The sequence below is a fragment of the Esox lucius genome, chromosome 14 (assembly GCF_011004845.1).
Source record: "Esox lucius isolate fEsoLuc1 chromosome 14, fEsoLuc1.pri, whole genome shotgun sequence".
NCBI classification, from domain to species: domain Eukaryota; kingdom Metazoa; phylum Chordata; class Actinopteri; order Esociformes; family Esocidae; genus Esox; species Esox lucius.
This window is the reverse complement of record NC_047582.1, coordinates 20693262-20710189: the sequence shown is the minus strand read 5'-3', so window position 1 is coordinate 20710189 and position 16928 is coordinate 20693262. Positions and strand designations below refer to the sequence as shown.

The 16928-nt window shown below is 43.6% G+C and overlaps 1 protein-coding gene across 1 annotated transcript in view; it reads right to left on the bottom strand.

Annotated features, from left to right (window-relative positions):
- Positions 1 to 16928, bottom strand: part of mmp17a (matrix metallopeptidase 17a) — a 68474-nt gene that overhangs the window by 19384 nt on the left and 32162 nt on the right. The window contains exons 2-4 of the mRNA XM_029124943.2: positions 14021 to 14153; positions 11839 to 11974; positions 3032 to 3318 (exon numbers count right to left, since the gene is read on the bottom strand). Of these exons, the coding sequence (XP_028980776.2) occupies positions 3032 to 3318; positions 11839 to 11974; positions 14021 to 14153 (556 nt within the window). The remainder of the gene's footprint in view (positions 1 to 3031; positions 3319 to 11838; positions 11975 to 14020; positions 14154 to 16928) is intronic.

Below are 16928 nucleotides of genomic sequence, written 5' to 3'. Positions count from 1 at the left end.
TCTTTAGTGGACATCACCTGGGTTCATGCATGGGCTCAGGAACTCTTCCGAAAACCATTGAACAAAGAACACAGTACGTCGCTGTATCCACAACTCTACCATGTGTTAGAGTACGTCTGACCCAGAACGCAGAGAAATCACACAGACCATGTAAGGTAGGTTAAAAAAAATAAGGTTTTAATGGAGAGCCAGGGTACTCCGAGAAAACTGTGTAGGCAGGTCCGAAGCTGGGGGAGAGCTGACGGCGAAGGCTGGGTGGTGAGGCCAGGAGCTAGTAGGCGCAGCAGAGGAAGGAGCAGGTAACGAACTGGCGCCGAAGAGGTGATCAGCCCGGGTTTAAATATTGCTGGAGTGAATCATGTGGATGAGGTGCAGCTGCGAAGAATGGCTCTGCAGTGAAGACTCTGCCACGCCCCCTTGCCCTACTGAACACACCCCCAGCACTCCAGGTGAAAAAACAAAATAGGGACCGAACCACCTGACTCAGGGCGGAGGGGAAGCAACCCGTAACACCATGCAAAGAAGAAACCATATATAAGCAAGATCCAGAAACGCTACCGCATTCTCTGGACCCAAGGTCATTTAAGATGGACTGAGGTGAAGTGGAAAACTGTCCTGTGGTCTGACAAATCAAAATGTGAAATTATTTTTGGGAATCATGGATGCCGCGTCCTCTGACCTAAAGAGGAGAGGTGAAGGGCCATCCAGCTTGTTATCAGCGCACAGTTCAGAAGCCAGCATCTGTGATGGTATGGGTCTGCATTAGTGCACATGGCATGGGTGACTTGCACATCTGTGAAAGCACCATTAATGCTGAACAATGTATACAGGTTTTGGAGCAACGTGCCATTGGAACACAGGACTGATGGTTGCTAATAATGGGCCTCTGTACACCTATGTAGATGTCGTTTCCAGCTACAATAGTCATTTCCAACATTAACAATGTCTACACTGTATCTAAGTGACTTTAATGTATAATTAGAGAGCATTATAATGCACCATGTATCAATAGAGCCAATCAGATACACATGTATTAGTATTGATCATCATTAGGACTGTGTACAATGTATTTCATGTAGAGTATGTGGGGCTGGTCTTGATATTGATATGGATTAATGACGGTCTAGTGGCCTCCGGGTGTTTGGGAGAACAAGGGCTTCAGACTGATACCACAGCCGTCAGTCTTGTATCAGTGATTGTCTGGTCTACCATTGATTGCCGGGCCATCTGTGTATGCACCTGTGGTACTGATGATGTAATGACGTGTGCAGAATAACCAGACTAAGTTAATATTCTTAACTGTGACATGATTGTGGTTTGTCTTTTTTGGCGTGAATTGATTCAGGCCCGTGGGGTCTTTCATAGTAAACTTTGCGCTCTGAGATTTCATTCAGCCGTCGTGTGTTTTACTTGATAAAACGCATCTTAACAGAGGGTGTGGTGAGGAAGATAAGGAACAGAGGAGAGACGTTCCCAATTTCCCACAATTTGGAACAGCGCATCCTAATCTCAAAGTGTAACAGCGGCGTGTAGACTGGATTCACAGACAAGTGGCAGGTAAACAAATTGGAATCACAGCGTACACCCATTTTCGATTGCTATTCTTTGAATATGCCATCTTCATTTAGTTTTAATCAACTGTGACAGATTGAGTATACTGTCATCATGAAGAAAAGCAGGACTGGTAAAATAATAGACCAAAGACAAAAATGAAGTTCAATAATGTATTGAAGGAGCTGCGTTTTCCATTTTCTCCCTTGAAATTGTGAACTAAATCTTCTGCTCTGGGACCGTACAAAACAAAGGTAGTCACCGTGAAAAGACACAAAACCAAGGCAACTCTGGCTAGTCCTATACAAGAAGAAGGTAGCGATAAAACAGACTAAAGTTAGCATAAGTAAAGCAAATAATACTGATCGATGAAAGGACAAACTACGGAGGCGACACTTCAAATGGTCACGCATCTGTTCTCCCCAATAACTCCAGTAGTTCCCCCATTTGAGTCCTCTTAGGTAGGGTGGAGACAAGACAATCACACAGGTGCATCTGTCACGTCCTGGCACTGCAGGCCTACTGTGCCCGTGACATCCAACGCCCTCCCTCCCTCATTTGGGGCACGGACACCTGTTTGTTGTTACTGCCCTCCCCTGTGATCCTCCCCACTGTCCCTATTTAAATTCCTTCTTCCCTAGCGTATCGGGTCATTGTTTTAAATTCCATTCCTTTTTGTTCCATTGTTCTGTTCCTGTCTTGTTTTAGTCGTTTTACGTCTTAGTTCTTTTAAATAAAAGTCCTTTGTTTTTCCTGTGCCGGTGGCCTGCTTCCTACAAGCAACATTACAGCACCTAATGATCTCTTCCCTACTCACCACTTGTTCTCTGGGTCCTCGAAGTCCCCAGATACTTTTGCCCCACACAACCTTTTTTCGACCATGTGTGAATCTGAAATTGGATTGGCTAGACTACTTCTTTACAGTGGAGCTTAGGCACAAGTCAAGCACTAAAAAAAGGTACTGGTACAGTGCTCTAGAAAATGTTAGCTCGGGTTAAGCTCTGTTTTAGTTTCAACAAAGGTGGGTATATCTCCCACTCTCCTATCCCACTTGAGAAAGAAAAACTTTCTAAAATGTTCTTTGCTCACACACCATCATTTTCCTCCTTCTATCGAAAGAAGGAAGGTGAGGTAAGGACATACCAAAAAAGCCATTACGTTGTCTAGACGATGGTAAGGGAGGGAATGGGCGGGGCACATTGAAGGAAGAGAAGGTACTGGGTTGCCGAGCAGCAGTTCCCAGACTTAATGATTAATATGAGTGTGTCTGGGAGCAGCTAGTTGGACTGAATGACCACGGCTGGAGAGGTAGGTCGCTGGAACACACACACACACACACACACACATGCACAAGCACGAATAGTCATGAACTTCATACAAAGGACTAGAATGAAGCAATTAACATTATACAACATAAAATACACTGTATATGACAACAGATGCTAGTCACAGAAGGCTCAATATACCACCAAGCACTCACCTGGAGATCTGAATGTCCAGGCCTCATCATCATCAAAGTGTGTGTCCCCTGCCGTGAACCTCTCACCAGGGAAGAAGGCATGGGCCACGGTGCCCCCTGGTCCATCAAAGGGGTATCCGTCGTTGTGGTCAGCCTTGGTAAAGTCGATCTGTATGTCTGCATCGTTGCCCGCTACTTCATGGAAGTTGAGGGGCGAAATGTCACTCCAGACTTTGAGGGCGTAGTACATGAGGGCTCGTACGGTGTCTCGGCCCAACAGGGAAGACTCTTTCGGGTACGTCCGTATCCTGGAGATCAGGAGAGAAGAGAAGAGACAAAGTGGAAGAATACGGAAAGAAGCAGAGGATGAGAGTGGAGTGGAAGTCGATGAAAGTAGCCGAAGAGGACGGGGAGAGGGGAAAAAGGAAGAGAGTGGGGAAGTTTAAACACAAGTACACCGGCAGAGCTGCATTCCCCGGTCAACAAAATGTTAGCGGATGGCAAAAGATTGTCTGTCCATGCTTGACTACGGGGCTTGTTTGCAGATACCCACTGATTGTATCCTCTTTTCCATTTCATGGCTTGGTGAGCCCTTGCAGTGAAAAACAGATTGACCACAGCGTCTGAAAAGCATAAACTTCTTTGAACTTAGTTGCAGACTTGCGGAGCGACGAGAGAGGGGAAAGACAGAAAATGAGCTGTCAGGAATGGCTTTCAAGGCACTCCCCTCACTTCCCTGTCTCTATCGCTCTCTCCTCTTGCTATCTCTGCCCTCCCTCTGCTGCGGCAGTAATAGGATTTGAATACACAGTGAGGCAGTCAGACATTCGTCCTCTCTCTACCCTTCCCTCTAAATCCTCTCTATTTCCTAGCCCTCTATCACTCACTCTCATCTGCGTGTGCGTTTGTTTGTCCAGACCCTACAGAGGGTTATTGGGAGGCCAGTGCCACTCACAACCCCTAATCTCTCTCCTATGAGGGCCATTTGACCACTGCATACAGATACACTGGAACACAGCACATTGATAGAAAATGTATTTACATTTCACCTGCTATCGCTTGAGCAACGCGAGGAGCCACACTTAACTAAGACCGGGCTAAAAGTGTACTATATTACAGACTGGGACTCTGAAAGACAATCTTTATTTAAAACCAAAACATGGTTATGTATGCGCTTGCTTTCCATGACTGCCAGGACATCTGGTGGTGCTTGTTCTTCCCAGAAATTCCCATTGGGCCACACTTGGTCTTTCCCAGCCATAAAAAAATAAACGTTTTACCAAGAGTTGGGGTTTGGCCCTGCTGGGCAGCTCAGGACAGGTAGGGGCGGGCACACCCTCTGACAGAAGCAGCTATCTAAATAATATGAACTTTACCCAATTAATAGCTGTAAGCAGAAATATCCTTATCCTCATGAAATTCCATTGTTTGCATAATAAATAAGTTAAATGTATTTTTCACTCATGTCATCCAATCAGGGGATTTGGCGGCAGGTGGATTTTCCTTGGAAAATCTGCTTTGCTCAGTTGGCAGCTCGAGGCAGGCTGGAGGTGGGCACACCCATTGACAACAGCAGCCGTTTGTATTCTCCTTTTGTTGTGTTGCTCCTGTGCTGTGATGCTGTCACGTTCATTGCCCATGTGTTGCCAGGCTGAACGTCTGTTTAAAAAAATAGACCAGGGCTATTACATTCTCCTGTACCAACCCCAGACTAAACACAATAGCATTATTACAGGTGATTAGGCTGCCGTAGCATAGCAACTAGGCTCACGTAGATACTCTTGGCCAAGGTCAGTAGCTGCTTGCTATGTAGATGGCAGCAGGAGTCCATACATAGTTCAGATGCTCAGCAGCTCTTAACGGCACTGGAGGTGAAGTCAGGGAGTGGGGGAAAGGTGGAGTGAGATGTGGTGGTGGTTGTGGGTTGGTAGTAATAACAGCCAAGGTCAGATGCAGTATTCCTAGCATCACAGATGAGCCCTGGAATCCCATGACACAGGCAGTGTTTGTGCCTGCTATCTGAGCAGGTACATGAAAAATACATTGATCATTGTCATTAAGGCTGCACAGGAATAGTATTAAGAAGGGAACATAATGGGCATGCTGAGCAAATGTCTTTACCCAGCAGTGCATTTTAGTCCATGCATTGTGTGCATGAGTAGCTATTGTTAGAAACCTTAACATGTGAATGTTGTGGAAAATAGATTCGTAAATGAACCTTGTCTGTCCATATTATAAATTTATGGGAACAAGTATCTTCTAAAATGTCAGTGGTTTTAAAAATACAGAGAAAACTTGGAACAACTTAAAATATTTGTCTAACCATGCAAAGATGTTCCTCACTTCAGCTGCCACGCATTTAGCATTTTCGACCATCTTTGCAAGACAAGATGTTGAAGGCAATATTGCCGGAAACAGGTTAGGTAAACAATCAACAGTGACTTTTTATAATAACTAAGCAGGAACCTAGTATGAAACTATTCTCATATTAATAATTCAACCAGTAGCTAGTGCAGGTGTTTCCAAGCTTTTTTGGCCCATGACCCCATTTTGATATCGCATACGTGGAACAAGGAGAGCTAATGTCTCTTACTGAGTGACTGACTGACTGACTGAGTGACTGACTGCCCCTTGTTAAATTGCGTAGTGGTTAAAGATGCAGACTCTCTCCCAGGGGACCTGTGTTTGAGCCTCAAGGCAGTCAAATCAAATTATGCATTAGGATTTGTTCAGGACAAACACAAACTTTGCTGGATACAGCCTTGAAACAACCTTCAGTAGCTACGTTATAGTAAGCCTAAAATAAAACTGTTCATGGTTATATTGTGGCTATTTCTGGTGGATTTCGAAGTACGCATCCGTGCATGCTTTTTGGGGTAATACAGGCTAGATCACAACACCTTTGGCAGTAAAAGAGGGGGGGTTTCCATGATTCTCTCGTCTTTTCACTTGATGAAAAAGTCAGTTATCATCACCTATATTGATTGTTATTGTAACAATGTCATTCACAAAGGAAAAACGAGCATTGTTGTACCATGAAATGAAATAGCTTTAGCTGTGTAAAGTTCATCTTCAGTCTTGCTAGCAATTGCTCAATTCTTATGACTATTCCAAGTAGCAAGTTCGTAGATACTAGTAGGCCTGTCACTAGCTAATAAGCTGTTAAAACGACCAGTTCATAGATGCTATTTGTGGTGGAAGTAAACAAAATAAAATACCTTCAGTCAGTTTAACACAATGCTTAAAGGTGTCTAGCAAAATATTCAAACTTGGCATGATGTTAATGCATGATGAAATTATCTAATGTTAATGCATGCATGCATGATGAAATTATCTAATGTCGAGATGCTATCCCTCAGCTTACATCTAGTGTCGTGGCGTATTGGTTGAAGACGCAGCCTCTCACATGGGCGTCACAGGTTCGAATCCAGTGAGGGCAAAAACATTAATCCCTTCCAATCATGGGCCAGCTGAACTAGGCATGCCTGGTTCCCTCTCTTGTTTATTTTTATGTTTTATCTTCTGTATTTGAGTTACGAATGTCAATCAGAATTTGTTTTAAACTGTTAGATACAAATATTTAAATAAAACAAAAAGCAAAGGCATTTTGGTTTGAAATCCATTAAAGAAGACCAGGCATTCCTTTTGTGTAATCTTCTGTATAGAAACTGACATTATGTTGAATGATGATGCTCTGTCTCCCAGTGTGATTTACTGCCTAGTGCTGTTCACCGTGTAGTAAGAGGTTTTCTACCAATCAAAATGTACATTTGTAAGAAGAAAACAGAAAACACTGAATTTAATACAACTGCTCACATAACCCCTTTTCTATGTAAAAATACATTTAAAAAACAGTTCATATCATGGTCTCGTTTTCACATCAGGCAAAACCCACATGGTCGAAACCCCTAATTTGAGAAAGTCTAGCTAGTGTTTGATAAACATATAATAAACCATATTAATATATTCATTCTTTGTAATATTCACATAGTTAAATTTCACGTTTACTGCAAATGTGCAATGAAAACATTAACAGCACAAATAAAACCTATTCTACATGGAAGGTATTTTGGGAAGTACAATTGAGGGTGAATAATAGATGATGGGACCTTGGGAGATTTAGACCGTAGAATTACTTCTATTTCTGTGGTTTCAAAACAGACAGTTAGGTAACCTTTCAGTGTTATAGACTGCTGTTTTCCCCAAAGGCCCTGTTCAGACTCTGACACTAGCCTGGATGAGTCACTTTGGACCCATTATGGAGTCACATCATTGTCAGTGATGACAGTGCAGGGCAACTGAAGGCGATCTGTGCGTGTGTCTGTTTTCTGTGACTACTGCACTGCCTTGTGGAGGACAAAGGTTATGAGACACAAAGGGATCACTGACCCTGAGCTCTGCTGGCTTGACATAAACAGTTTAGTTGAATTTGGGAAAAGGGAACACTCTACCCTCACAACACATGCCGGCGCACACACAACACACACAACACACACAACACACACAACACACACAACACACACAACACTCACGCTTTGCTCCACTGAACAAAATCTAAATGCTACTGCACACTCACCCCTACATAGGGAACACTGCAAACACGTTTGGAGTAAAATACAAAGGGTCTGATCAAAGCAGCTTAGTTCTTGCGTCATTTCCCCATCTTCCTCAATTAGCCTATGGCAGGATTTCTTAGCAATGAGTACCTTCATTCGGTGGAGGTTTTTCTTCAGGGCTGACCATTAGGCGTGTGGGTCCTGGGATTAGCAGTGGCTCTGATCTGAGCTGGATATACACTAAGCCCTGCCTGCCAGCCACTGCACAGACCCCAATACCAACTTAAATGTTGACTTTTAATTTGCAAGTCCAGTCACAGCTTCTGCACTGCCTCTCAAAGTCTGATTGCTCAGATTAAGAGGGGGGAAAGGAGCACGCTGAAACTAAGTCATTTTTCTCTTTCCCACTTAAATATCTCAGCAGGATCTACCTCCCTGTGACACCTTGGCTCAGACTGGAAATGAGCTGGCCCTTTCTTTCAACGGATTCGCACTCATGCACACACACATTTGCTCCACTGATTTGCTCACACACATGCACATGGGCACGTGTCCGTACATACACACACGCGCATGTTTTTCTATACTTGAGGGGACCCGAAGAATTACACCCTACATCTCCTATCCTATCACCTACAACATAAACGTAATCCTTTTTTGGTTTCCAAAATGCTACTGTACATCCATACATTTATCGCATTATTTATTTGTCCCCTGAAATGACACCTTCAAGTGAGTATTTCTGTACATCAGTCAGCTTGCAGGCCCCCAACCTACTACAAGGAGTTGCTAAATCGCAATTCTACAAGGAAGATTCTGCCTGCATTACCCTCCTCTCGCCCAGACAATACAAGGACTGCCACTTGGTGGGAGCCTGACAAAGGGTCCTAACACTGGCTTCATGCGTAAAGCCACTGTTAACCCTTTGTCAGGACTGATAAAGGGTTTTGCCTCTCCCCCTGTTACGGTGGCCTTCTCAGCAGGCAGTCCCAGCCCGGGTAATGGGGACAGCACAGGGGCAGTTGTGGAATTGATGTGATATACCTTTATTATTGGCATGACTCTCCTCGTCATTGGATCAGCCAGCTTCCTTACAATGCTCAGGTGATGTGTGTTTATTAGGCTATTTTGGTCTGCCCTTTTTTTCACACACCGAATCGACTGACTTACACTGTATCACTTGCCTGGAAACTACTGGAAATATCCAGCTCCACTGCACTCATTAAATATGCATTCTGGGTTCTTCAGCACACCAAATTTGTAACACATCATACACTTCGCCCCCACATAAAGAATTCCTTTTTGGTAAAACCTTATTCAACGTCATGTGTTATGCATTATATAGCATTATACATGTAATAATGTAGGTAAGCATTAAATACTATCTTAAAACCTCATGGACACTGTATGCCATATAATCATAATATAATACATCAGTTTTGTAAAGCAACATAGTGCTTCATGTTTGCTGGTGGAATTTTTTCCAAGGATCATACAGCGTTATAATGATCATCAGTGTGATTCATTTCTAATGTTTTTGACAGCGTGCAGCACATCATTCTTTACTGCATTATAATCTTTGTTATGGTGTGTTATAGCATACATATAAGCCACTATAGAGTACTGTAATATTTGATTGCTTTAGGTAAATGAAGAGACCACTGCACCTTTTTCTTTCCTTTACCCAAAAAGTTGAAAAGGAAGGTTTTGAGTGAGGAAGGGTTAAAATTTAGAGACCATTATATATATATATAATGAAGTAATAATGATGTGCTACTCAACAATCAAAATGAATCACACTGTTGATTACAATGTTGTATGATCCTGGAGAAACAACATCAATCATGAAGCACTGTGTTGCTGTACATTATGAATTGGTAAGTGTGTCAAATCTGTGACTGGTCCTGTGATTATGAGTGATTACGAGTATATTTATAATGCATTAAGAGTACTGGTATTCTGAATTATTAATCTTCATGAGTCTTTATGATTGTCTATAACTATGCTTATACTGCAATACTATATCACATTATGAGTATATATAATGCATTATGCATCACAGACATTCAATTAAGTGTGTAACCAACTTTTTTAACAGAAATGTTTTGGTTGTAACATATAAAAATGGGTGATGTAGAACACAAACAGACAGCATAGTAAACAGTTAAGAGATCTGCTTTGGCTCATCAACACGTAGAACAACTGGTTGAAATGATCCAACAACTCTGGAGTGAAAGGCAGACGATAATGTAATAAGGTAGGAAGGGTCATGCTGAAACAGTAACTGATGCTTAACATGAGTGTCTTTTTCCTCCACTGCTGCATGTTGACACCAGAAACACAGTCAGACAAACAGCCAGCCAGACCAGACAAACAGCCTGCCAGACAGCCAGACCAGACAAACAATAGAGAGAAGTGAATTAGAGCTGTAGAAATGCGGACACAGGAAGACACACGGAGGTGGCACTGCTCTCAACAGCTTTTTGTTTAGGTGATTAATATAGCCACTAATGAGCAGTAGGCTGTCTGCTGAGTCTGGGTAATAATGGGCTAAGAGACCAGCCCCTGGTCTCACCAGCCAATCAATTTTCATCCTTATGACTTTCAGGTCTGAAGTCGGCCCATTGTGGTATGTTATATATCACTATACTGACCAATAGCGGGTCTCATGACATCAAGACATTATTCTTGGATTTACCATGATCACTGTTCCACAATGTTGTTTCAAAGGACACACAGCTTATACTTTGACATCAAGCAAAAATGAACAAAACAATTTCAGGCCCCAGTTTGGGGGTGACAGTACAGCAGTGCTTGTGTATGTACTCACAGGAACAGATAAAGGCATGTAGCTGTCAGCAACATTAAAATCCATCTATCCAACTCATGAACACACTCTCACCCGTTAAACACAAACCAGCTTACAGAAGATCACTGTCCAATCTACCTCCTGCTCTTTCTGGTTCTGTTTCAGATCATGCTTAAATCTCCACAAAGGCAGGCCATATGTTCCTCTACTCCCCCTCTCTGTGCTTGGTTTGATGTACATCTGACCGATGTAGCGAGCTGCTGTCTACACACTGTTACAGACTCATACAGTATGCATACAATGCACTATTTACTTTCAATATATCAGCCACATGGTTCTTTCCATGACCCCTACCGTGACACTATGACCGCTTTAAACTAGCAAATCAATGGGCAATTAAAAGTGCAACCATCTATTACAATGGGCAGTGCAGTTATGGTTCCTGCCTCCGCATGAGGCCGCCCGGCCTGCGCACACTTCCAACAGCAGCTCGGCACAGAGGTCCACATGCAGGGTTTTCCAAGCAGGGGAGAAAGCAAGTATGCAATGTTTCAGCTAACTCCCAAAATCTCATCCTCTCACATCCAGCATACATGCTCAAAACCGTGTGCACCATTAGCCATGGATTACACTTCTGCAAGGGTAGGCAACCAGATTCAGTCACAGTCACATATCCGTCACAGGGGGCCAGAAAATCTTTATAACAATTCTGAAAGGTATTTGAGCCCAGCAAATTGACCAGAACGTAACATAAAAAGAGACTGAATATGATAACAACATTATTTTCCTACTTTGATTACATTTAGACACATCCACAATGTATTATAACGTGTAGAGACACAGGGAACGAACATGTTGCAGGTGTTCAGGGCCTTGGAGGGTGTTCTAATGAAATACTAAGGTGGTGAGGGGAATATCCGAATCAGATTAACTCCTCTCTAATGGTGGCTGCGTTGTCTCTGGGGAGGTCTACTCTTGTTCTCCTGGCTATCTGCTCCGGCTCTTGTGTTGTTAGGGCAGAGCAGTTTTAAGGGACATACTCCTATTCCTCTTGCATTTTCATAGGTTTCTCCCCCCAGCCTTCTCCACTGGTGTTTTTTATATTTCTTCTGGAAAGGTTCTGATGGGAGAAAGCTGTGTAGGCGCGGACTGGAAGGTCCCGGAAACATGCTTTCTCCTTTTGGGGGCGTTGGCGCGACGTTTACGTAGTGGGTGAGGGCATGTTCGTGCCACAGTGTGTTATTTAATTTGTCTGAATACTTGGGAACTATTTCTCCCTAACATTATTTTAGCTGAATTGATTGTGGTTTTTAAGAGTTTTTTGTATTGTAGAAATTAAAAGGTCACTGGAGGACAGGATTTGGTCGGTGGGCTGCCTGATCCCAAGCCCTTCTGTACTGTATGGTGAGCTGGTGTGTACAGTATATGTTCTCCATCATCCCTGCCTTAAGATGGTACTGTACCTCCAGGAGAGGTGTCTCTTGGTCCACTTGTTCTGCGGTGTCAGGGCTCGTCTCTTGCGGCCCACTGCCATCTCCGTATCAGACAGGTCCGGGAGGGAACATCTTGGTGTCTTCATCAAACCCAGGGTGGCTATATCTGCGTAGTGGAACAAAAACATTCAAATCCAAAGTTGTACACATTTATATACAGTCATAAATGTGCTTTTATTAAAACAAATATTTTTTTAATAGATTAAAAGCATTTAAATACACACAAACCTAGCTATACTAATGGGGACAAGGAAACAAGGTTACACTTTTTTTTAGAGTCCCATTTTCCATCTGTAGATGTTCTATTGTATCTTTAGATAATACTATACAATCTATAGTAATAATATCAACAAACATTCTATGTACACGATCTATTGATAAGGAACTGCTTGTTACAGTTAGGGTTGGGTTTAGAATAAGGTTTAGCGTGAGAGTTAAGTTTAGGATTAGGGTAAAGTTTAGGGTAATTGTTAGTTACACTGAACAAAATTATAAATGCAACACTTTTGTTTTTGTCACCATTGATCATGAGCTGAACTCAAAGATCTAAGACTTTCTCTATGTACACAAAAGGCCTATTTCTCTCAAATATTGTTCACACATCTGTCTAAATCTGTTTTAGTGAGCACTTCTCCTTTGCCGAGATCATCCATCCACCTCACAGGTGTGGCCTATCAAGATGTTGATTAGACAGCATGATTATTGCACAGGTGTGCCTTAGGCTGGCCACAATAAAAGGCCACTCTAAAATGTGCAGTTTCACGGTATTGGGCGGTGATCACCATTTGCCTCACACAGTGCAACACATCTCCTTCGCATAGAGTTGATCAGGTTGTTGATTGTGGCCTGTGGTATGTTGGTCCACTCCTCTTCAATGGCTGTGCGAAGTTGCTGGATATTGGCAGGACCTGGAACACGCTGTCGTATACGCCGGTCCAGAGCATCCCAAACATGCTCAATGGGTGACATGTCCGGTGAGTATGTTGGCCATGCAAGAACCAGGATGTTTTCAGCTTCCAGGAATTGTGTACAGATCCTTGCAACATGGGGCTGTGCATTATCATGTTGCAACATGAGGTGATAGTCGTGGATGAATGGCACAACAATGGGCCTCAGGATCTTGTCAGGTATCTCTGTGCATTCAAAATACCATCAATAAAATGCACCTGTGTTCGTTGTCCATAACACACGCCTGCCCATACTATAACCCCACCGCCACCATGGGTCACGCGATCCACAATGTTGACATCAGCAAACCGCTCACCCACACGACCCCATACACCCTGTCTGCCATCTGCCCTGTACAGTGAAAACCGGGATTCATCCGTGAAGAGAACACCTCTCCAAAGTGCCAGACGCCATCCAATGTGAGCATATGCCCACTCAAGTCGGTTATGACAACGAACTTCCGTCAGGTCGAGACCCCGATGAGGACAACGAGCATGCAGATGAGCTTCCCTGAGACGGTTTCTGACAGTTTGTGCAGAAATCCTTTAGTTATGCAAACCGATTGTTGCAGCAGCTGTCCGGGTGGCTGGTCTCAGACGATCTTGGAGGTGAAGATGCTGGATGTGGAGGTCCTGGGCTGGTGTGGTTACACGTGGTCTGCAGTTGTGAGGCCGGTTGGATGTACTGCCAAAATATCTGAAACGCCTTTGGAGACGGCTTATGGTAGAGAAATGAACATTCAATTCACGGGCAACAGCTCTGGTAGACATTCCTGCAGTCAGCATGCCAATTGCACGCTCCTTTAAAACCTGCAACATCTGTGGCCTTGTGTTGTGTGATGGAACTGCACATTTTAGAGTGGGCTTTTATTGTGGCCACCCGAAGGCACACCTGTGCAATAATCATGCTATCTAATCAGAATCTTGATATGCCACACCTGTGAGGTGGATGGATTATCTCGGCAAAGGAGAAGTGCTCACTAACAAAGATTTAGATAGATGTGTGAACAATATTTGAGAGAAATAGGCCTTTTGTGTACATAGAGAAAGTCTTAGATCTTTGAGATCAGCTCATGATAAATGGGGGCAAAAACCAAAGCGTTGCATTTATAATTTTGTTCAGTGTACATTTGGGACTCTCACATTTTCCACAGTTTGACTACATGCTTGCTGTTATTTATAGAATGAAACCTGAGAACACACACCTAGCACCCCAGTCTCTTCAAGTCCTCCGAACTTCTGCATGGCTTTGATGGCTTTGGTCAGCGCCTCCTTGGTCTGCAGCTGTCCAGTCACCGGGTCAGGGGGTGGGAGGTACCCAAACTTACTCAGCCAATCCTGGAAGAGACATCAGGAAATATCAAAGTCCATTCCAGTAATTCCTTCCGACTTTGTGCACAATGTGCACGTGCACAATATGCACGTGTGTATACATGCTGTTGGGTGTATATCAGAATGTGTAGGTGTATATGTGTATGCACACTATATGGTCAAAAGATTGTGAACCTCTACTAATTATTGAGTTCAGGGGTTTCAGCTACACACATTGCTCCAGCACATAACCATGAAATCTACATAGACAAACATTGTTAGTACAATGGGTCGTACCGAAGAGCTAAGTGACTTTAAACGTGGCACTATTATTGGATGCCCTCTTTGCCACAACTCAGTTTATAAATGTTCTGCCCTGCTAGATCTGCCCAGGTCAACTGTAAGTACTATGATTATGAAGTGAGAGCGTCAAAGTGCAACAACAGCCCAACGAAGTAGTAGACCACACAAACTCACAGGACGGTGCAGCCCAGTGCTGAAGCGTGTGGTGCGTACAGTAAATATCATCTATCATCTGTTGAATCATTCAGTTCCAAACTGCCTCTGGAAGCAACATCAGCACAAGAACTGTGCATCAGGAGCTTCACGAAATGGGTTTCCATGGCCAAGAAGCTGTATGCAAGGCTCACATTAACATGAGCAATGCCAAGCGTTGGCGGGAGTGGTGTATGCCACCACTGGACTCTGGAGCAGCGGGAATGTGTTCTCTGGAGTGATGAATCACGCATCACTATCTGGCAGTCTGATTGATGAATCTGGGTCTGGTGGATGCTTGGAAAACGCTACCTACTGGAATGCATAGTGCCTACTGTAAAGTTTGGTGGAGGAGTGATAATGGTCTGGGGCTGCTTTTCAGGGTTTGGGCAAGGCCCCGTAGTTCCAGTGAAGGATCATCTTAATGCTACAGGATACAAAGCCATTTTTGACAATTGAGTGCTTCCAACTTTGTGGCAACAGTTTGGGAAGGCCCTTTCCTGTTCCAGCATGACTGTGCCCATGTGCACAAAGCGGGACCCATAGAGACATGGTTTGATGAGGTTGGTGTGGAGTACAGGAAAGTGACCTGCACAGATCCCTGACCCCTACCCCACTGAACACCTTTAGGCATGAATTGGAAGGTGATTGCGAGTCAGGCCTCCCCCTCCAACATCAGTGCCTGACTTCACAAATGTTATTTTGGCTGAATGGGTACAGATTCCCACAGAGACACTCCAAAATCTTTTGGAAAGCCTTCCCAGATGAGTGGTGAGTATTATAGCTGGGGGGGTCAGGTTTCCCCATATATTTGGCTATAATGTGTATGTATGTATATGTGTGTAGGTGTACGTGTTGTGGAAGGTAGCTAAGAAGAGGTTACCAATGTCTAAACCCATTTACAACTCCTTATTTCTATGGCCAAGGTTGAATGTCCAGTAAGTGTTTGTGCATCTGTGTTTTTGTAATTCCCTCTGTGTGTGTGTGTGTGTGTGTGGTGTCCCTCTGTGTGTGTGTGTGTGTGTGTGTGTGTGGTGTGTGCTCCCAGTATATACACACTATTTGCACCTAGCACTGATGTCTACAGAAATAAAACTCCATGGACAGTTGATGTCTGGACACCTCTCTTACACATTCATTTCCAATTAAAAGGTTTCTTCTTTATCTCTGAGTATGCAGTCAGAGACGGTTGGTTTTAAGTTGGCTTTAGATCAGTGTTGAGTGAAAAATAATGACTTGGATCAATAGCCATGACCCTCCCCTAATATTGATAACCTTCCACAATTTCTATTAGCCAAATTGCTTTCTGCTTACACTGCAATCCCAGTCTATGGTTTTAGTAGTTTGCGACTGCATTTCCTCACAGGTGCAGAGCCATGGTCCAGTAATGTACACACCCAGCTCCATGCATTTATATATATACAGCACCTTTTTCTTTCTTTTCCTTTCGAGCATTAGTGCCAACCCATTCAGCTTTTGTCAAAACTTTTCTTTCAACGAGGAAGTTACATGGGTCAAAGCATGTGAAAACACACTGACTCACCTGACCACCTCAGACAGCTTTTTAGGTGCCCAGGCTGACTGAAGGAATTGCTAGATCATGTTGAGACGGGAAATCCCTGCTGACAATGCCTCCCCGCTGACAATGCCTCCCCGCTGAAACCTTGTCTGTGGTGGTCAGCTTGGTGCTATGAATGAGCTCCTTGAACTGTGGTGGCCACTTGCACGTTAATCAAGCCAATTCAATAACACACACTAATGAAAAAAACAATAATGTCCACTACACTAACCAGTGTCTGTGTATCTATGTACGTGTGCATCTGTTGCACACGCGTGTCTGCAAGTTTGTATGTTTGACATCTGAAATCCTGGAGTGTGAAGGCGTAAAGTGACATATCTGACAGTTTTGATTCTGTGAGTGAGGCGACTCTGAGCATTGTGTTTGCACCTTAGCAGTGCTGTCAAACCAAACCAGGGTAGACTGACTTCCTTCTTACTTAACACAGCAGCAAGCACTACCACATATGGACATTCATGCACAACCACTGGCCCAGAGCCTCAGTCTACAGATGATTTCTAAGCCAATCTAACACTTCCGATAGTTGCAAATGCTACTGGAGAACAAAGTGAAATGGAAAAGTTGACATCTAGTGTCTAGTGGCAGATTTTGAGAAGATGACATCAGCATTTCAGTCATAGGCCGACTGGAGAGCAGGGAGAAATGTAGAGATGTTTTTGGGTCATGGTGTTGTCGGGGGCAATCCTCCTGAGCTTGCAGATCCAGTGTCCACCAAAAGCCCAATCACT